Raw genomic sequence first — 23,004 nt, 5'->3', positions numbered from 1 at the left:
GTGAATCCAGTGAGAGGGATTTTAAGGTATCGAGAGAAGTTGATGGTTGACCATATCGAATGCTTTTGAGAGGTCCAAGAATAGTGCAGAGGAGAACAGGTTGTTATTTCGGTTTTTATTGATAGTGTCAGTGAAGGAGAGAAGGGCAGTAGAAGTACTGTGGTACGGTCTAAAACCATGTTGAGAGTCTACAAGCATGTTGTTATTCAAGAGATAATGTAGAAGTTGATGGTGAATGCAGCGTTCCATTATTTTGGATAGAGGAGATAGAAGGGCAATAGGTCGAAAATTGAGAGTTCGTTGGAGTTTCCTCCTTTATGGAGGGAATAATATGGGAGATTTTCCAGCAGGATGGGATTTTGGATTCTGTTATAGTTCTGTTTATTAAGATGGAGACTGGGTAGGCTATTTCGTTGCAGCTAGTTGTAGATATTCAGCTGGAAGTTTGTCAGCAGAAGGGGTGCAGGGTTTGAGTTTAGATAGTAGTTTCCATTATATAGGTTGTTGAGACGGTCTCAAACTTTAGCGTGTGGGTACTGTTTAGAGTGGGGTGGAGGGATGGGGGAGTCATGGTGCTTGCAAGTGAGGTGACTGTTTGAGAGAAGAAGTTGTTAAAGGTGTTGGCTATTATGTTAGGTTGGGTTTGTGCTAAACTAGCTGGGGTAGGTGTTTTGGTGTTGCCTGGATGGAGTAGTTTATTCCTGACCAGAATTTTTTTGGGTTTTGGTTTTGGTTTTGTTGATATTGAAAGTGGTAGTTTTTTTTATCCAGAATGATAACTTTCTTAGTTTTGTTTCTCAGATGTTTGAAATTTTGATGGTCAATAGGGTTTTTTGTGGACCTCCATTTAGACCATAATTTATTTCTAGCTCGCATAGTTTGTTTAGTTGTATTAGAGAGCCATGGAGCTGCTTTGGAGCTGACTCTGACTAAGCGGGATGGGGCATGCTGGTTTAGAATTTGTAGGAAGGTATTGTTGAAATGGGTTACTGCTTCATCTATTGGGAGGTATTTTAGAGTTGACCAGTTATATTCTTTGAGTTCATTTTGAAAGGATGCTAGATTGAATTCTGTTTTGTTGTATTTGGTACGATAAGTAGTTAGCTTGGGATTGTTGCATTTTTGTTTAGTGATAAAGGTAAGGAGGTGGTCGCTGATATTGTCAGGGAGTATTCCTGTTTTATAGGAGAGGGGATTGTTGTTGGTCAGTATCCAGTCTAGAATGGTTTGTTTGTGGGTGGATTTATGTATTCTAGTAGGGGAGTTGATGGTTTGGTGAAAGTTAAAGAGATTAAGGTGAATGGTGGGTTTGGGGGATATGCAGGAGCTCCAGTCAATGTTAAAATCACCTATATATATATATATATATATGTTGTTTTCTCTGAAAAGGAAGCTTATCATAGATTGATATTAATTATTGTACATCAACCGTAGGATCCGTACATTACATAAAAAAGAACTTGGATCACATGGTATGTATAAAATCTAAGATTTTTACTTCTAGTAAAAGTTGGCATCTATGTTAAATCCATTCATCTTATTGAGACCAAGCGCTATATATAAACCCACAAGCGAATTGGAAAGTTCCCATCATTGCTATTAACCAAACATGGGTTAAATAGTAACATTTGTATCGACATAGTTCCATGTAGAAACTGGCAGAGTTTCTGGCTGGGTATCTCTCGTACATCATCATTCCATCCCTCTATTCTTAGTTCAAGTTTAAAAAAATAATCTTTCCAGTCAGAGTTTAAAGAGAAAGTTTGTGTTGCCCTCCTGCATCATACTATGTAATACCATGAAAGAGCAGAAGATGGTGCCAGTGGATGCCCCTCTTATTCCCTGATGTTAGTCCTCTGACATCCTTTGGCTAGGGATAATGCTAAAACTTTGGAAGTTGGGCCAGTCATGGGCTTCTTCACGGCAGGAAGACCCAAAAAGAAGTACTGCAACAATCTACAGTTATGCTAAGTGTAGCACTGCTATTCTTTGTGACATTTTTTGTGAGTATGTGCAGGTGTAGATAAGTTTTATTTTAAGGCTTTTTATAATCAACAGTTGTATACTGATTTTGTGTATAAACACTTGATAAATGTATGTGTGCGAGTAGAGAGTATGTATATGAGCAGTATCCATTACACATGTTAATCTTCATGTTAAGGAAGGACACGTAACTAACCACATGATTTATATTTATTTTAAAAACTAAATTTCTTGGCTTGAGTTCATTTCAATATTTTAAGAGAAGTAAATGATAAGTACAGTTGTCTCCGAATGCCAGTTTGTTTATTTTGATACTTTTTTTTACATTTCTTCTCTCATTTTTGAATGCCATTTTATTTTGATACTTTTTTTTTTACATTCCTTTGCTCATTTTTCAAATCATTAGCCGTCTGTCAGCTAGTTGACCCATTTACTGCCTCTTCACTGTGGGCGAGTGTCAGGAGGGGCTAACACTTAGGATTAAGCAACCCCACCTATCATCCCAAAGTGTAAGAGGTGGCTTTCTTAGTCTCTGCTATGGAAATTGCATCTACTCAGTGTGGCCCCATTTAGATACAACCTTCCCCACCCCCCTTCAATCCTGTCTCTCCCTTGCCTGGTTGTTCTAGTGCAGTAGCCACTGAACCAAACCCTGGTAGCTGTGGTCACAGTCAAGGCACCATCCCTTTGCACCACAAAGCTAGGCAAGTACAGTTACCATAGATCATGAAATAATAAGGTCTTTGAGGTCACAGGGCTTCTGTCATCATGGATCTACTACTCAGAGTAAGATGTTTGAATTTTATTTTTCATGAAGTTTGTGAGGAGTGTATTATGTGGTCCTTGCATATCTTAGCCTTTTTATGTTTAGGAAAGCCGTGGTGGAGATCAGTCATAGTTATTATTTTGTCCATTACTGAATTACTGCACTAACTATAAAATCTTTTCACTTAGGTAATGGTACCAGTGCTTCACAGCCTAACAGTGCTGCCTCAGCTGCTGGAGTAGATAGTTCAAACACTGCAACCATCCCAGGAGTCCCCTTTCTTTCATTCCCAGCACCCCCTTGGATGGGTATGCCTCCACCGCCTCCATTTGGTAATTTGCTTTCTAACTTCATCATATATTTTGTGCAAAATAATTGTAGCGTATAAAAACTTTTTAAATTACTTCACTGTTTAGCTTGTGAAAAGCTGTTAGCACTGTCTTATTGTCATTTTGGAAGGTGAGTTAAACTGTAATAATTATTGCACACATGCTGTTTTGTTTACATTTTTGAACATGGCAGTGTTTAGGATAAACACTGCCGCTTTAAACAAATGTTGAATGGGCAGGGTAAATAATTTCTAAAATAGTATTTCTGAAAATAAGTAACATCAAAATGGAAACTAGTAGTTCTTAGACATATTAACTACTTAGAAATGTAAACAACCATGGAAGCTATTGTTTTTTGTTCACATTTCATTATAAATATGAAGAACAGCTGCTAACAGAAAAGCACAGGTACTATTAAACAGGTGCAGAAGTACCAGTGCTGCCTTCTGGAAATGGCATTAGTATTCTCTTTATAGGTGTCTTTATAGCTGTGGCTTCTTTTGAGGACTAGGGATCTGCTTTGAGTGCTACATTTTTATGTTGGCATAATGCTTTGCTTCTGCCTGCAAAAGAAATCAAGATACTAGGTCAGTGGATTGAATATCTTATTAGCTTAGCATTTATGCCAGCTGAGAGAGAGGCACAGTAAAGTCAAATGGAAGGTACTTGCCTCTCTTCCTGCAGAGTGGATACTGGTAGAACTGCAGTAGTGGGGCAGAGCAATAACTTGTACTATATTCTGGAAGTGGAACATTTTGGCTGAATTCCTAGGTAATTGTCTATTGGTTTCCTTTGTTTTCCCTACTGGGATAAACAGTACTGGATGCAGGCTCTTCCAGTGCCAAATTTTGTACCAACAAACCTAGTCATTGTTACAGTTATTAAAAGACTTGTTTGTGTCTTTCGGCTTTTCCCGGTTAGGGGTTGCCACAGCGGAACTCCGGTCCGCTAATAATTGGTAGTTGATTTTTACGTGCCGAGTTACCAGCCCTGATGCACAACCTTCAACGAAGGTACGCCCATTCATGCATGTCTCCACGCAGAAGATGCTCTAGCTGAGAATCGAACTGGACAGCGTCTTACTGTGAGGTGACAACGCTACCGCTGTAGTGTGGAAATTGCCTACCGTTCCTTTTTTTACACTACAAATACAAACTACCTATAAATAAATGACTGTACTCTTCAACTAATGAAAGGCTTGACAGCTTGTCCCACCCTCTTTTGCCAGCCTCCTAGCACTTGGTGTATTTAGGCAGTATAACAATTGCTCGATGCTCACAGACAACAAATTATTTAGCTCATCACATGGGAGAGATGTAAGTACTTAACCAGATTGGCGATTTCCTTCATGCAGAACAAACACGACTTGTAAGCAACACACACCACCATTGCATTCCACACAAAAGTAAATGTGTACTCTCATATGCTGATGCTATAAAAAGTCCCTGCCTTAGCTTTCAAGAGCTGGTAGTAGGATCAGTGTAAATCAAACACTAATACATGCATTCGAACTAGCACAGAAAAGGAATATCAGGTAATTAACCACTGCAAAACTGGTGTACTTGGACACCTTTTTTACAAAAGTATACTAGTGATTTTTGACTCCATTGTCAGACACACAAACTCAACTCTCATGAGGCTAAATAAAGAAGAAAATGACAGTGAGTTTCCTTTCAAAAACCAGGATCTCTGCCATGTCAAAGCCCATAGATACCCTTAAGCCAAACAAATTAGTATGACATGATAGTGATCCATGTGAGTGCGAACATCCTGGTACTTTAAGCCCTGAGGGATACATAGAGATTCACGTCGGAGCACTCTGTGCCTGTCACAAATGCATATTAAACACTTTTTTTTATCAGAATCCTTCATTCCTACCCAAATTATGTCAAAATACTGAGAAAAGGTGATTGGCTTTGACAATTGGCCTCATGGTGGGTGTCATTCTTGAGGGAGATCCAGTACGTGCCACTGGGGGAGAAAATGCTAGACAGTCACTTTTACATTGACAGGCATGACTTGCACCCCTTATTTCAGGGCTTCCACACACTGGCTAAAATGATTCCCACCCCCATAGTGCCTTTTTTTAGACAGGGTCCTGTTAATGGATCTTGCAACCTAACAAAAACAAATCAAGCATCAAACCAATTAAAAGTACTGAAAGCACTCCCTGCATTCCAGAGTTTTGTGTCTACCTCACCTTTCAGCCCAGTGGAAACTGTTGTGGAGTGTCTGTGTTTATTAAAGACCATGTCATTTTTAAGCAGATCCCTAGGGACCTGGAAACCACACTGATTAAGGTCCAAGTCGCATTAAACAGGTCCAACTATTAGATCATAGTATATTACAGGCATACTTCTCAGCTGTCCAGATTTTTGTCTCATATTTTTGTTCTGTTCCTCATAAAATTTGTGGTTTTCTGGCAAATCACTAAGATGATCTTAGGACTGAAGTCACTAAATAATGACATATGTGAATTTCAGACTTAAAATACTTAGGAAAATGTATGTTAAAACGAGCCATGTTACTCTAGCAACTTTCTAAGTTTATAAACGCAGTATTTAAACCATGTCCCTATTTTTGGGCCTTTGTCCCCCCATTCTGTTGGGCCTTGTCCAGATTTCTTGCACTAGGAGGTTGAGAGGTATGATTACAGGGCCCCCTCCTTTATGCTCCCAGAAAATCATGTTAGGTTCCTCAGTACACTAGATGAACTCCAAAAGGAATTCCATTATCATAGGAGACCTTAACTACCTGCTGATAAACTAGGCACCTACACCTCAACTGTAGGTTACACCCAAAAATTCCTTAATTTCATAAACAAAATTGATCTGTATCAAATTGTTAAGAAGCCAACTAGAGGGTATAATATTCTTAACCTGGTCCTTACCAAAATGGCGTCAATATCATCTGTTCCCCTTGTTAAATCCAGTCACAAACTGGTAATACTTCACTTCAAAATATCCAACAGTTATATACAAGCATCACAACATTGTGATACTTCAAATGTACAAACCTATATTTCTATTGTGAAGTTTCAAATTCCAAGTTTAACTGTTCAAGACACGACCACAACAAGTAGCTATTCAGATAAACTCTATGTGCACCTAGAAAATTGAAGTGACCAGGCAGTCCCTACCAGATCCAGACAAACTGCAAAGTATAAAATAAACCAAGCCGCCTTGTGGCCAACATATATAAAGTAATAAAAGAAAGCTTCATTAAACAGTATACAGAACAGAAGCACTCAAAGCAAGGTTAACATAGTTATTGAAGGAACTAAAAAAAACATGTTAGGAATACAAAGGTATCACATGAAGTTATACTACATCAGAAGCTAAAAATAATTACAAATCCATCAGTATTTATATTAGCAAACTAAGAAATAGCACCCAGCATTGTTCAGAATGTATCCAAAGTGGCATTATCTACTGGAATCCAGTAGAGATGGCAAACCGATTCAGTGTGTTTCACCCCAAAACAAATGTATAAAGTCCTCATATCCTACAGAATCGCATACCTCCCATTACAACCAAGGAACACTTGCTAAAGGTACAGCCAAAACAAAAGAATACATCATCCATGAGTCCTGATAATATACCTATTGCCCATTAAACAGCACAAAACACACCTTAGTGGAACTGCTCCTGAAGCTGTTCAGCCTGAGCTTAGCTGCTGGTTTTATCTGTTATGTTGTGGTGTCACTTCACAAAGGTAGACCCATCAATGATTCTGGAAACTAAAGACCCATTAGCCTAACTAGTCTTACCTGCAAAGCCATGGAACTTGTCATACATGACTAAGTGTAATGATACCAAAAATCTTATAAGGCTTGATCTGCTGTAGATCCAGTTTAATGAATCTGGTCAGCTTTGAGATAGTAGCACAAGCTATGGACAAGGGGACATGCTTTCCATACGGCATATCTCGATCTGGCTAAGGCTTTTGATCCCATACCACATACTAACATAATAAAGAAGCTGAATGAGCTCCAAATTGATGCCTACATGTTTGGTGGATAGCAGACTGAGTGAGAAATAGAGCCTGTGTAGTGATTATGGCAGGTGTGTCCTCGGTAAGCAGATGAAAAGTGTTCCACAGGGCTCCATGCTCGATTCCTCTTACTATTTGGCACCTGCTTTGCAGCTATTCGGATTACAAATGGAGATCTCTGGCTTACCAGATTTGCAGATTATGGCAAACGTTGTGTAATCCTCATTTCCCCAACTGATATAGAAGCTCCAAATGGAACTTATACATTTCAACAACTAAAACAGTGTAATACTAATTGCTAAAAAGTGCAGTATTGTTTTATTTGGTAAACAATCCCTTCATCCATCTTGTAGTATAGACCACACCAGTTCATAATGAGTGTGTGGTGAGAGTTTGCTTGCCTTGTCATGATGTAATAGTGGTTAGAAAGTCTTTTTATCTAACATAGCCGATCACAAAAGGTATTTCATCGAGTTGCAGGAAAGTTCTTAGCCATCAGTATTTCTCACTTATCAGACCTGTTATCAAATACAGTGCCCCTTTTGGAATGTACCTTAGTAGGTATTATCAAGCAACTGTTAAGACCCCAGAGGTTCTAGTTAAAAGGATCACAGGCTTAAATGACTAAAGTTCCTAGAAGAGGCTAGAAGCACTGTCCAATTATTCATTGTCCTGTAGACTCCTTAGAGGTGATCTGTGCCTTATCTTTTGGACTATTAGAGATCCAGTAGTTCAGGACCTCTTGTATGTCCGCAAATCAAACAGTCCCACTAACACTAAAATCAGGGATATAAACCTGCTTCAGCAAGTAAACAAAACATTGTAGAAAGAGCTTTGTTACACAACACTTAACCCCTTCTCTGGGACAAACTTACACTCTCAGTGAAGCAATGTGGCACACTACCTTTGTTCAAAAAATTAGACAACTAGATGGGTGTCCGTAAGCTCAATCCTAGGTTAACTGGCCTGTTACTCCTTGAAAAAGGATGCAAGGTCTAGGGGGCATTAGCAATGTATAAATGGCCACAGGGCCTTTGTTGCCTTGTATTTTCTATGATTCTGTAAATTTTGATTGATAAATGGAGAATAAGGAAAATATATTTATATGAAATAGGCAAAAGTGGCACTAAAATGAAAAGTATTGAGTACCCCTGCCCACATGATAAGCAAAACTACATTCTGAGCAAGTAGTCTTGATATTGTGAAAGTTACTAAAAATGTAAAGGGAACTATAATTGGGATGTGAAATGTGTGGGGTACAGAGTTTATAGGAGCAGTGAGATGGGTGAAACATGAAATGTAATTCTCGGTGTAAGAGGAAGGAGGTTTAGCAACAGGAAGAATGAGGGAAGGTGACATTGGAAATGAAGCACTGTTAGGCTTGGTGTTTATATACTAAACCTTAAAAAAATAGAGAAAATAGTGGTCTTAAAATTTCATTGATGAGCTCAGTCACAATTTCAAAAAATCATGAAATCCAGGTAGTATTCCAAAACATCAAGCCTTTATTCATCACAGACAAGCAATCCTCAGTAACAAAAAAATCAGAATTATTTTAACAATGTTAAGCATACCAGTTTTTATATACATAGAAGTAAGTGTGGAAAATGTACGTGTTTAATTTTAAATTAGCCTGTTCATGACAAGCAATATAAACAGGGCAGTAAAAGTGCATTTTAGAACAGTCCACACACTACTACTGATTAGGTCAAACTAAATTCAAATTAAGGAAAACTGTACCTATTTGTAACCCACATTTCAAGATCCGGTATTAAGAAAAGCATGACATATACATAAAGAGTTTTAACAAAAATTGCTTTTGGCTAACTAACGCAGTAAAGCCTTCATCAGGTCTGTGACAAGAACTAAAATAAAGAAAAACATATAGCTATCTATCCATAAAAATAATCAAACTAGAACAATATAAATATAAAGATACATCTGTCTAACATTATCTAGTAAATATCTATCCATGTATATTAGTGTGCATAAAAAAGTAAGTTAACAGCTCAGAAAAAAATGTCAATGCTTTCCAAAAAAAAAAAGTCATGACAGTTTTCAGGTTTACAGCCCCAATTCATGTTTATACAATGAAAACTAATTGAAAAAAAACACACACAAAAAATACAGAAAACAGTGGGTGAAGTAAATAAGTATTGTATAAAAGTGTGCAGGTGTGTACATAAGTATCCACCAGTATGATAAATGGGGGAATTACACCAATACTACATGATAATAGTGTTATGAAAAAACCCTAGTGTGATGAAATAAATCTAATCAAAGCAGCAATGAGGTTAAAGTAACTAAACACGTGTGTGTGTGTGTGTATGTATATATATATATATATATATATATATATATGTGGTTTCACTTTATAATATCGAATTTCAATATTCCGAGACCATAAAGTCGAATTATTAAAACAGCGAAACTTTATAACCGCGAATATGGTAATGTTGAATGTACAGTTATGGTGTTCCACTACGTGACGTGGGATGTACTGTATGCCTGATGTACAGTTTGGTGCATGCATTTGGCTGAAGATTAAGATAAGTAAATATTTTTAAGTGTTTTGGGTAGGTGTTTGACTGTATGTGAATGTATTAGGAAGTTTTCAGTGTGAGTTAGGGTAGGTAGGTAAAAGTATGAGTGTTTTAAGTGTTGAAAGTGGTGGTGTTTGTATATATGTGATGTGTGTGTCCGAAGGGACTGTAGAGTGTGTAGTGGTGAGTTTACTGTCTTTTTCTATTTGGTGCGACCTCGGAGTTGATATATTAGTGGGGATGTGGGGGGTGTAGCCCCTCACATGGGCAGTGCAGTGGGGGGGCTTGCCCCCCCCTGCTTATTTGTAGGGTAGATTTGTTTGTGTGTTTTTGTGCTTGTGTGTGTTTTGTTCATTGTAGTGTGGGAAGGATGGTGCATGTGTTGTGTGGTGTATGGTGTGTTTACGTTCGCGATTTTGAATTTCGCGCTTTTGGGGTTTTGGTATTTTGAGAATTCGGCTTTATTTTGAGAATTTATTTGAGAATTTGGCTTTATAATCTCGAGATACTGAAATTCGCTATTTCAGTATTTCAAGATTATAAAGTGAAACCATCTATATGCATATATGTATTTATATATATATATATATATATATATATATATATATATATATATATATATATATATACACATACACATTCTACATATCATTATTATTTAGTATATAAAAATATTCCTCAAAGAATTCCCTTAAAAAAAAAAACCTTTACAGATTGTGTGGCAGCTTACGTGAATTCACCACACTCTTAGAACAATCATAGTTAAGTCGTGGTTTTCTAAATGCATTTACTTTTAACTGCCAGCATAGTTCTTTTTTCTCCAACACACCATTGATTTCCCCTTCAAGCGCATCCATCGCCACACAGTCCAGAATGATAAATTTAAAACCAGAATGTCTGGGCTGTTCTACGAAGTCGCAGAAAAAAGGTGAACCAGTGGTGAAGTGGAGGATACAGACCAAACAGCTTCAAGCAAATAAAGCTCCACACCATCATTAAAATTTAATAGAACGACAAAGCTTTCAGATGCAAACTATCCTTCTTCAGTGTCTTACATAAAATAGCATTTTTATATCTCATTCAAACATATCACATGACACAGCAACCTTTCAAAAAACAACAATTAAATCTTTAAAAGTTCTATGAAGTGTTTGGATAAGGTGTTCCTCTGGCATTTATGTCTGATGTCAGAAAGTTTACCTGAAATCCTCCTTTTCAGTTTATTCATAGTCTTACCCACATAAAATGCAAGGCAGTCATTACACATGGCCCTATATACAACGTTTTCAGTATTACAGTTACCACCTGCGGAAGATTTCACCATCTTTTTCAGATGGGGCACTCATATGAGTCACACACCTTCAAGTATTCACAGAAAGTGTAGGTAGGTGGCCCACAGATTTCAGTGCTCATGTCATCCTGGTGTTCCTTGTTTTTATTTTCCACATAGCTATGTATGCTTCTGCTCTTTTTTATATACAAAAGTAGGGTGGTCTTCTAAAACCCTTCTAAGCTGCTGATTGTCAGTGAGGTTGCCCCGGCTCTCCTCAATGGCTTTAATTGTATTGAAGTCTCTCTTCAATGGCTTTAATTGTATTGAAATCCCAGGTGTAAGTTAGAATGCAGCTGTCCTTACTTTTCTCTTCTTTTGGGTTATGGTGTCCGTGTTGCATAATTCTACCAAAAGCCCTATTTTACACAAGGGTCATTGTTAGATCTGAAGTAATTAACTTCATTTGATCAGCGACCTGTGGGTATCGGATCCAACCTGGATCCGAGCCGGCAGCTTTCCAAGCTAAAGATCCGAGCTCCAAGCTCCTCCCCCTTACCCATAATATCCTGCTACCTCCTTCCAGTCCTCAGATCTCGTTTGCCGCGGCTTTGACAAGCACGAGTTACGAGCTCTTGGCGGTTAAGTAGTGAGTATTGGTTATATACTTGACTTTTTGAAAAATTTTGAGAGGTGTGTGTTTGTGCTTGTTTAAACCCATTAGCCTAGCTTAATTTTAGTATATTCACCCTTCCCCTTATACTTGTGTGTCAGTGTGTGTGGTTGTGGTTTTTGTTATGGCCGAAGGTCCTAAAGCCATTTTCTCCAAGTGCTCTGAGTGTGGCCATAAGCTCTCCCCAGCCAATGGCCACACTCAGTGCATTCTTTGCCTGGGGGTAGCGCATTTATCATCGGGCTGCCATATCTGCGCAGCCTTTAACCCCCGGGCTGTGAGGGATAGGAGGAACAAAGCTGATCCTGGCGGGTCTTTTACCCATGGATTCTGTTTCTTCCTCCTCTCCCTCAGTGGCTCCAGCCGCGGCTGCAGCTGTTCAGCCAGCTGTGCTATCTCCCCTGGCTGGGACTCAACCTCCCACCATTTCCCAGGGAGAGAAGGACTCTAAGAGAAAAGAGAGGAGGGAGAAAGAGAGAGAGATAGGGATAGAGAGAAACATAGGAGCCACAAGTGGCAGGCCGACTCTGCCCCCTCGGCCCCACCGGCTAAACAGCTCTCTACTCCCCTGAAGATTCCCGGGTCCTCCCCCTCTTGGCTCCGTTCCCCGCGTTTCACGCTGGAGGAGCCCTGGCCATCTTCAAGGTTGTCATGGCAAACTTCCCGGCCAGCTTCAGCGGCCTCTTCTAGGTCGACACGAAGCCTCTCAGACGCTGACATGGACTGGATGATGCGTCGCTTCCTCCAAGCCCAGATGCAGATGGGAGTGCTCCTGCCTCCCCCCCCCCCCCTCCGGGGGGAGAGCTCGGCCCCATTCTTGCCCCTATAGCTCCTTCTCCGATCCATTATCGGGTTTCGGAGCCAACGTCGGATCTGAGTAGTCTTGGAGTCAGGGAGTCGGCGTCGACAGTAGTTGCTACTTTGCCGGCCTTGCCCTCGAGTTTGTCTGATCCCTTTTCAGATCCGAGCTCTCAGGGCCGAGAGCCATGCATCGGATCCGAGGGGGTAGGTGTGTCTTCGGCTCAGTTGCAGTCTGAGCACACTTCCCTTTTGGGTCAGATCGCTTCAGCTTCTCCGATCCCCGCATCGGATCCGAGGGTGTTGCTCATGGAACCCAGAGAGAGCGGTTCACCTTCGGCCTTCGACATGGTGGAGAGGGTTCTCTCGAGAGGTTCGAGACCCTCTGCTTGTGCTACGGATCCAGCCACCATTCCCTCGCAGATGGGCTTGTCTTCCATCATCTGACCCCAGGGACAGCCTGCATCTATGTCCCAGCCAGTTCCACTGGAGGAACATGACCCTGTTGGTGAGCCCTCCTCGGACAGTCCCGCCGAGAAGGTCCCTCACAAACGTAAGTGTAAGAGGAGGCACTTGGACTCCCCTCAAGTCCCTCACGGAAGACACCGATTTAGATGAAGAGGAAGTTTCCCCCAGGTCACCCCCCGAGAACGTCTCCTTTGTAAACATTATGAAAATGCTACGCCTAAAAGGGGGGTGGTCAGCCCAAAACCCCTCCTCGGATGAGTCTGTGTTTCTGGAGGCGTTTGACGCAGGCCCGTCTACCTCTTGGGTGTCCCCTCCGGCCGACCCCCTGGTAGACCACATTACTACCAGGGCATGGAAGGAGCCAGTCCCCAGGAGACCAGATAAGATCCTTAGTCCCCCTGTGGATAGGACAGCGTGGAGTAAAGGTTCCCCGATAGATGCCATGGTGGTGGCGGCTGTCTCCAAGAAGGAACTGGCACAGGATAGTTCCTCGGTCCATCCTCCTGATAAGGAGTCTCTGACGATGGATCACATCGGAAAGCAGATGTTTGCTTCAGCTACCTTTTCCATAACGGCGCTGAATTACTTGGCCCATGTGATTAGGCTTCAGCAAGATCTGGTGAAGGAATTCCCTCAGTCCATGTCGGCCGAGGACAAACGGACCTTCTCGACTCGCATGGCCACTCTGAAATCTGTATTGAACATGTCTATGCGGCTACTCTGCCATGCCACAGAGGGGGCCGCTAGAGCCAGCAGATCATGCATCGCCTTACGGCATCATGCCTGGCTCCGACTTTGCAGAACCCTTCAAGGCGTCCTTCACAAATGTTCCCTTCGGTTCTACCCTGTTTGGCAAGACCGTCCACGATACATTGGTCCAGAGCGAGAAAGACGGGAAGATGCTGTCTGCCGTCGGAATCCGCTTCTCGGCTCCTCAAAGGTCCTTTTCTAGGAACCAGAGAGGACAAAAGATGATGTGTTTCTGGAAGTCTCAGCAGTCCCATTACGCTCCGGACCCTTCATCCTTCAGAGGCAGAGGCAGACAAGGTGGATGCCGGCCCAGAGGCAGAGGGGGGGGCGAAGAATTTTGGGTCACAGGAACCCTTCTCCGATCGACCCACGCAGCAGCTCTGAGGGGTTGCCTGACTGCTCCTCTCTGGAGGCAGTCGGGGGGGCGTTTTTCGAAGCACGTGGCACTATGGGAGTCCTTCACAACAGATCGCTGGGTGCTTCGAATAATATCCAGAGGCTTCTCTATTCCCTTCATAAATCTTCCTCCTCAATCGAGGCACCCCCCCCCATGTTCCACCCAGTCAGAGGGAGGCTGCAGCTTTAGAAATAAAGTTGCTAGAAAAAAGAGCCATCCAGCACATCCCCCCAGGCCAGTCCTGGTTAGGCAATTACTCCAGGTTCTTTTTGGTGCCAAAAAAGACAGGGGACTTGAGACCAATTCTCAACCTTTCTGCAGTGAACCTCTTCGTTGCCAAGGAGAAATTCCGGATGGTCACTCTTCAGTCCATTCTCCTCCTACTGCAGGAGAACGACTGGATGTGCTCCATAGACCTCAAGGATGCGTACTACCACATTCTCATGGACAGATGATCCAGGAGGTTTCTCTGCTTTCGGTTGTGGGCCAGTCATTACCAGTTCAGGGTCCTACCATTCGGCCTCACCACAGCCCCGAGGGTGTTCACCAAGGTCATGGCAGTTGTAGCGGCCCACCTGCGGTTTCAGGGAATACAGGTTTTTCCTTACCTGGACGACTGGCTCCTTGCCTCCTCCACCAGGCATCTACTCTGCTCAGCCAGGGATTGCTTCCTGCTCTTAGCCTCCCAGTTGGGGATCACTGTAAATTACAAGAAATCATCCCTTCAACCAATGCAAGTCCTGGACTTCATAGGGGCCAGAATAGATACACTTCAGACCAAGGCCTTCTTGACGTCGGACAGGCTTCGCAGCTTAACTCTTCACGTTCTAGCACTGCTTCAATCTCTAGCCTCATTAGCGGAGTTAGTCCTGAGAGCCTTAGGTCCATGGCAGCAGCAATCAACCTTTCGCCATTAGATCGCTTGCACATGAGGGTCCTCCAGTGAACCTTGCAGGTCCAGTGGTCCATCCTTCAACACCCGTTGGACTCTCCGATCCCCCTCAGCAGAGTTTACAGAAATTCCCTCATATGGTGGCTCCAGTCTCGAGAGCTTCAGGAAGGGCAACCGTTCATAGTGCCACAACCTCAAGCCACGGTAACCACAGATGCTTCTCGCCTTGGGGGGGGGGGTCATTGCATGGGCAGAACTGTCCAAGGTACGTGGACTCAGAGACCGTTCTGCATATCAGTGTTCTGGAGATGAGAGCGGTCGGTGCTTCTAGCGTTGCAAGCTCTTCATGCCTTTCTCCCTCCAGGGACTATTGCAATTCAGACAGACAACATGTCAGTGGTCTGGTACATCAACATACAGGGGGGGACCAGGTCTTACCCTCTTTGCCGAGAAGCCATGAGAGTTTGGGATTGGGCGATATCCACCAACCGTTTTCTGTTAGCAACGTACATTCCGGGTCGGTCCAACATCCTAGCAGACAAGCTGAGTTGAACTATCCTCTCGCCTTACGAGTGGTCTCTGAACCCCTTAATAGCGAAACAGATCTTCCGCAAGTGGGGTAAGCCTTGCTGCGATCTGTTTGCATCGCCTTCAAACGTGAAGTGCAGCGAGTTTTTCGCTCCAATTCCCCAGAGACACTCTAGCTCATGCTTGGCCATCCGGTCTTTGTTATGCTTATCTTTCTCCTTCCGTTAATGACAAAATTTTTACAGAAAGCTTGTCAGTTGGGGAACAACATTATCCTCATAGCCCCATTCTGGCCTCGTCAGACCTGGTTCCCGTACCTAGAGTCTCATCTTATAGCTCCTCTTTGGAGCTTAGATCAAATCCCGGATCTGATTTCTCATCCTTCGGGATTAGAAATTCCGAATCTGGATGACCTCAAGCTCTCAGCTTGGTTGATCTAGTTCCATTAGTTGCCTGGACTCCCGGTATCTCGTCTGCAGTTAGATCCATCCTGGTAGCGGCGCATAGGCCTTCTACCAGAAAGGTTTACAACAGCAAATGGAAACGGTTTTCCATTTGGGCCTCGCATAAGAATTTGGATCCTTTCACTGCTCCCATTCCTGCAGTGCTTGATTTCCTATCTCATATTTTTCATCAAAGGGCCAGTTCTTCTACTGTAAAGTTTCAAATGGCTGCCATTTCCCATTTTCACATTGGAGACAATCTTAGTCCTTTAGCTTCCACTAAGATTTGTAAGACCTTCTTGAAAGGAACCTTTCTTTTGAGACCTCCTATTAGGAACGCTGTTCCCCCATGGGACCTAACTTTGGTCCTTCAGGCTCTAACTGGATCACCCTTTGAACCTGCAGCTTCTGTTGATTTAAAATTCTTATGTTGGAAAACTGCTTTCTTAATAGCTATTACCTCAGCTAGAAGGGTGTCAGAACTCCAGGCCCTTTGTACTAAACCACCATATCTTGTTTTCCATAAGGACAGAGTCTCTCAGGACTAACCCTTTTTTCTTACCTAAAGTGGCTTCTGAGGCGAACATCAATCAGTCCATTAATCTACCAGTTTTCTTCCCTAACTATCAGAATAAAGGGGAATACAAACTTCATTTGTTAGATGTTCATAGACAATTGCGCTTTTACCTGCACAGAACCAGCTGCCTTTCGCAAGTCAGAGCAGCTCTTTGTTTCCTTTGCAAAGCCTTTCTTGGGTAAGCCAGTGTTGAAGGTGACTCTAGCTAGATGGATTTCTCACTGCATTTTGCTCACATACAAGATATCTGGTCTGCCAGAGCCCTTAGGGATTCATGCCCCTTCTACCCATTCTATGGCTACTTCTGCCGCGTTCTGGTCGAGTGCCCTTGGATGACATTTGTTCTGTGGCTGCTTGGGCTTCCTCTCATACCTTTATCTCTCATTATAAATTGGATTTAATATTCAGAGGAAGGGCAGCTTTTGGCTCTGCAGTGCTCCAGAATAACCTTCCTTGAGGACCTCCCAAGTTTTTGGTAGCTGGGGACTCTGTCCCACAGGTTGCTGATCAAATGAAGTTAACTACTTCAGATAAAGAAGTTATGTACTCACCATAACGTTCCATCTGAGTAGGTAACTTAATTTGTCAGCAACCGACCCCCCCCTTCCCCCTAACCTGGTTCTTTGGTTATCTGAATCCTAGAATGATCTCAGCTTTTGGTATTCATTAGGTTAGGATGTTTCAGGTAGTTGTTTTGTCTAGGTGAAATTGTATAATTGGGCAAACGCGATCTGAGGACTGGAAGGAGGTAGCAGGGTATTATGGGTAAGGGGAGGAGCTTGGAGCTCAGATCTTTAGCTTGGAAAGCTGCCAGCTCGGATTCAGGTCGGATCCGATACCCACATGTTGCTGACAAATGAAGTTATCTAATTAGATGGAACGTTATGGTGAGTACATAACTTTTTTAGAATCTCTAATGGGATCCAGGATTATATGTAACGTGCTTGATTCGTATCCTCTGGTTAAGAAATCATTTTCAAGATCATTCATATTTTTGAGAAAAGGGACCAAATCTGTAGTAATGTATGATAATTTGTAGCCTTGTGATTTTGTTACATTGTGCTCAGTTTTTACTGGATGCATACTATCTCTGTGAAGTAAGTATTTCACTGTTGGTTTCCTGTCTAAGTTACTGATTAATTTTCCTCTGTCTTTATCAATACTGACACTCTGTTTGTAAGCCTGGCCATAGAAACTGAAAATAATTAACTCAACACCAAGTTTATTAACTTTCCCAAGCATTTAGTATGCCCTTTTGTAGCTGCTTCAATACAGCACATGTACAGTGTATAGGACTTCAGCATCAGTAGTTACCAAAATGCTTTGTTCATTATCATAAACTTTTTATTTTTCTTAAAAAAAGTCGAGTGATTCTTAAATAAGAGAGTTCTTTTCAGCAAGAGACTGAAGAATAGAATGTAAGTTTATGAAAGTGGCCTCTGATATGGAACCTCCATGTGCAATAACAGGTCTGCAAGATGGATCTTCCCTATTCTTATGGGGTTTGGGAATCCCAAAAAAAAAACAAGGTAATTAGGGTAAGGAGTGTTTATATACTCAAAAAAAATTTCACTAATAATTTCTGCGTTAAGCATTGTGGTTTGCTGTATCTTTTCATTCGATATATGCAGTTTTAATCTCCTCAAAGGAATGTTTAGATTAAAATTCAGGTGGTGTACATCATGTTCTCTATTTTCATTTTATAACTGTCAGTATCTGTAGCAAGTATGCCATCAGCAAATTCTTAAGTGCTAGTATCTCATCCTTTGAAACTTTGTTCTGTTTTGGTGTTTTTTTGAGAGCCTCTCTTATGTCAAGCTTGCATTTTATCTCAAAGGCTGCAAGTGGGGGGGGGGGGGGGTGCAAAAACTGCTGGGTCTTTTAATTTTTTCTTTGATGGGTTTATCTTCCTCCATGTTGTTTTTCTCATGAAATACAAGTTTCAAATTCAACTTTTTCACATACATTTTTAAATCAGTGATGGTTTGTGTCTCTTCGCTCCTTTTCCGAGGTTTGAATGCAAGTCCTCTAATTAAGCACTTTCTTCAAATGCTGCCAGTGGTTTCTTCGAATGATTCCAGATTCTGGGGGCTAATTCTATCTGCAGGCAAATGGCCCTGATGAGTAGAAGTTGTTTATCCTCAGGTACCTCAACTTTCTGGCCTTGGCCCACTGCTTCCTCCTCCAGTTCTGGTCCTCCCTCCTTGGGTTCAGATGGTAGTTCTCTTCTCTATGGAACTTTGGTGGGCTGTATCCCTGGTTGTAGTTCTAATTGTTGTGATAATTCCTGTTCATGTGTACTGGGTTCTTATGTTATGAGCCCTTAGAGTTGTGGCTGTTTAGGAATTCTGGTGTTCTCTCATCCCCGTCTGAGAGGTACTGAATGCTGTCAGTGGTCTTCCATTTCTCTATCACTCATTTGTCTGTCTGGTCCTGTGGCTTTGTACACATTGTGAAAAACCTGTTCATTCATAACACCCACGTTACTAGCTTGAACATTCAGATTGTTGTCAGTATTATTGTAAATGTAAATATCGTTGGCATTACTTGCATCATAATTATTGATGTACCTTCTATTTTCATGTTGCAGTATTCTCATGTGTGGGATCCTCTGCTTCAGATGACCAGAATTGTCCGTCTTATATACAAAAGCTTAACCTGGTTTGCTGTAAGGTGCGTGGGACATCACACACAGGGACCATAAACAGTGGACCATAAATGTGACGTCCGCATGCACAGACCTCAGACTTTCTCTGACACAATTGAACATCAACAGGGTTCTAACCAGCCTCTCGAAAAGTCTGTTAACATGCAAAGGTCTATTGTTTTAATGTGTAAAAGTTTATTACAACTAAACAATGTTTTCGTCACTCAACAAGAGTAACTTCTTCAGAAATAAATTAACCACGGCAATGTAGTACAATTTAAACAGTCCGCTTCAAAATAAAATGATGGCACTGACCAATCAGTGTGTATCGTTTGAGGGGGGGGGACAATATAAATTTAAAGCAACACAGGTTGAAGCACCGCTTAACAGCACAACTTAAATCCATTTACAAGTGTCAACAATTATAGTAGCCAAATCACTGCGCATAGTAAAACTAGAATACAAGACTTGTTTCATATTTTAAAAAACGTTTTTTAAAAATCAGTTTTTCAAAAAATGTTTTTTATAATAACTAGATAATGAACTGAAGCTGCAGTTTAAATTTGTTTAAAATGAATTAATACACAGCTTGTATAAAAGATGTATGAACGCTCTAGTACTAATAGAGTTTATAATACTACAAACTCTTCTATGCAGCTCTTAAAATCAAAGATGTCATCTAAAAAGAAACCTATTGTCTCCTACAGCTCTTTAATTTCAATAAACAAGCTATGCTACAATTGTCGTTAAGACCAGGGTGAGAAAATGCATTTAGTGACAATTGCCACTCAAGTTCACGACATTCTAATAACAAGGACGTGGGTCCTCCCCTAATGTCGTTAACAAGTTGGTCTATTGCTAAAAATTGGAAAGAGTGGCTTGCTTTCATGTTAATATGTTTAACTAAAGCATTGTCACTCTTGTTCTTAGAAATAGCATAAGTGTGTTCATAAATTCTATCTCGAAATTTGCGATCTGTTTTCCCTATATAGAACGCACAACAATTTTTACAACAAGCCAAATAAATAATACTTTTGGAATTAGTCAGTTTTATGTAAAATCTGATATTTTTTTCCTGCTATTTCAAAAGTGCTGCCTGTTTTTATATATTTACACATCTTACATACCCCACAAGGGAAGGAGCCAAATGACCTGTTATTAGATCTAAGTTTTTTAACTTCAAGTAAACTATTCAAGTTGACTCCCCTCTTATATATTATTATTGGGTGTGGCCCAATTCTCTCCATTAGCAAGTTGTCTTTATGTAAGAGGTTCCAGTTCTTATATAAGGTAGATCTAACTTGATCGCTATCATTATTAAAAGTTGTAATGAAGCATGACTTATACAAGTGACTTGTATCCTGATGTCTAACTACAGGTACATTATGACTCTGAGATATCACTTCCTTAAATGTGCTTACAAGTTGGGAATCATTTAAATCAATACTAATATTAGTTGGACCAGTACTAGTTTTAAAACTGTCAGCTTCATCGAGTGTTAACTCACTATTGGAAGTCGTAACATTTAAGATAGGATTAATAATACCAGTCCTACGTTTGGTTTTCACTTCCAAAATCAGTTTGTGAATTAAATGGGTAGGATACCCTCTGTTCACGAACATGTTTTCCAATAGTTGACATTTTGTTGAAAAATCAACTTCTAAAGAACACATTCTAGCTGCCCTGATTAGTCGTCCCTTTATAATAGAACGTTTCTGTTTAAAAGGGTGTGCACTAGAATAGTGTAAAAAAAGTTACAGTATGTAGGTTTTCTATAAATAGTAGAACACAACTTTTTGTTAAAAAGAACTTTTGTTAATTTAACATCTAAATAGTCAATACTAGAGTCAAATTTATGGGTGAATCAGAAAAATGTAGTAGTAGAATTGAAATAGTCAATTAGTCTGTCAGCTGTATTCATGTCACCTTTAAAGATAATAAAACTATCATCTAAAAATCTCTTATAATACACTACAAGATTCATTACATCTGGTTTATCAAACACTAACAGCTTTTCCCAATAAGCTACAAAAAGGTTAGCTAAACTAGCTCCACACGGGGAGCCCAAAGCTACACCATGTTTTTGTAGGTAATATTGACCAGTCGATATGATGTCAATAAGTTCAGTAACCAAATCAGTGTCTCTAGCTGGAGCATTTTTTTCTTTCATCATTAGTGCTACCCATTCTACTGCTTCTGTATGTGGGATAGATGTGTATAAATCAACCACGTCAATAGTGAGAAAGTTGTTTTTACTACGTGTGTTTTTGGAGTTTTTACAATTGAACATCAGCTTGCTCATTCAGCTCTGTGCTAGTGGCTCCTAAAAAAATAAGTACCCCATTGGAGAATCCTTTTCTACCTTTTCTGCTAAGTATAAATTGCTGTTTGTTTTATCTAGCTGATTCCGTCCATGTCACCTAGGAAGGGAAAATGTAAGCGTTGTTGACAGGTTGCACTCAGACAGCTTGTTTTGCTTAGGTCCTTCCCACAGTTACAAAGCGTGTTCCATCTGCCAGTCATTTGTTCCTAAACAGTGTAGCCGTCTCGCAGCCCTTAAGCTTTTCATCAAAAAACAATATCTGAAACACCTTTCCCTTTGTATGAAACCAGAACTGGCCGTCTCAGCGGATGGCCTGATTAACAAAGTCTTGGGTCCTGCGTCAGTTGCTGTCTCCTTCTGTGTCATCAGGTCATCAGGGGGTATAAAACATGCAGCCGACACCATTACATCAGTCTTTCTTGCCGTGCGGTGCCCGAAGCAGAAGCAGTTCGCAAGTGCCGTTTGGCTGACTCCTGAAATTTTCTTTTTCGAGTTTCAGAACTGAAGTCTTCAACTAAAAGCTATTGGGGAAACTTTTTCTTGCTCTAAACCGATGTCAGTAAAAGTAAATAATTGCATTTCTTGTGGAAAGCAAATACCTCATAAAGATTTTCATTCATACTGTATTCCTTGCCTAGGCCCTGACCACAACGTACCGCGCTGTCTGTTTTGAGCCTTATTTAAACCTAGAACTATCCGTCGGTACATTTTCGCTTCTAAATATTTTGGTGCTCAGTTCAAGTATCCTGATATGTCTTTGGAAAGCCATCCGACTACCAACATTCTGAAAAAACGCAAAGATAAAGACAGAGACAGGCCGCCTAGGTCCAAAGCTGCCGACGAAGCTTCTCCTAAGCCAGCCGCCAGTTAGCCGGTACTCAGTGAGGCGCTTTTGCAGCCCCTGATACCTGCTTCTTCAGATTCGCAGGCCTCTACTGAGACCCATTCTGAGTCTGGCATAACGCAAGATGCTTCAACTGTTGAACTTGCGGATGTCTCTACCTTGGATGGGTCCGGAGCGACTGTGCAGGCACTGGCTTCTGAGGGTGTATTTAGGCCTACTGACTTGCATATTAAAAAGACGCCATCTTCTTCTTCAAGGCCTAAAACTCGAACCATGCCGAGAAAACTGACGCCCAGACCTCATGGTCAGGCCTCCTTGCCTAAAAAACAAATGATAAGAATGGCTGAAGACCTTATTACTCTAATCAGGAGAAGCCAATCTTCCCCCCTCAAAGAGACCTAGGACTGAGTTTCCTTATGATACTTCTGACCAGGATTCTGAAATTTCTGTTTCCTCTGATGACCAAGATTTACCTTTATCTACCTGTGAGGATTCTGATGCTGAGGACTCTACTCCCTCTGCTCCCCCCCCCCCCCAAGAGGATTTCTCTTTTGGTGAAACCTTGCATACTCTCAGGGAGCATTTTCATTGGGAAAGTCAGGATTTCTCAGATTCTAAAAAGAGGCTTTGGAATTTCTTACTCCTGCCCCAGCCTAGGCCTTTAGCCATACCTCCTGTACTAGACACTGTTGATGATGCTTTTTCTGAATCTAGCTTGGCCCCTGACATTTTACCCCCTGCTCCCAGAAAACCTGATAGATGTTACAGGGTTCCTGACTC

The 23,004-nt window shown here is 41.3% G+C and overlaps 1 protein-coding gene across 3 annotated transcripts in view; it reads left to right on the top strand.

The window, feature by feature from the left end:
• The window catches only part of SYVN1 (synoviolin 1), a 1,102,750-nt gene that overhangs the window by 959,069 nt on the left and 120,677 nt on the right, over window positions 1–23,004 (top strand). For all 3 annotated transcript variants that reach the window (XM_044075840.1, XM_044075842.1, XM_044075841.1), the window contains exon 13: window positions 2,938–3,081. In XM_044075840.1, coding sequence (XP_043931775.1) covers window positions 2,938–3,081 — 144 coding nt within the window. The remainder of the gene's footprint in view (window positions 1–2,937; window positions 3,082–23,004) is intronic.

This window comes from Protopterus annectens, chromosome 6.part1, assembly GCF_019279795.1.
Source record: "Protopterus annectens isolate FY-2018-M chromosome 6.part1, PAN1.0, whole genome shotgun sequence".
NCBI classification, from domain to species: Eukaryota; Metazoa; Chordata; order Ceratodontiformes; family Protopteridae; genus Protopterus; species Protopterus annectens.
This window is presented reverse-complemented; position numbering and strand designations above follow the sequence as displayed.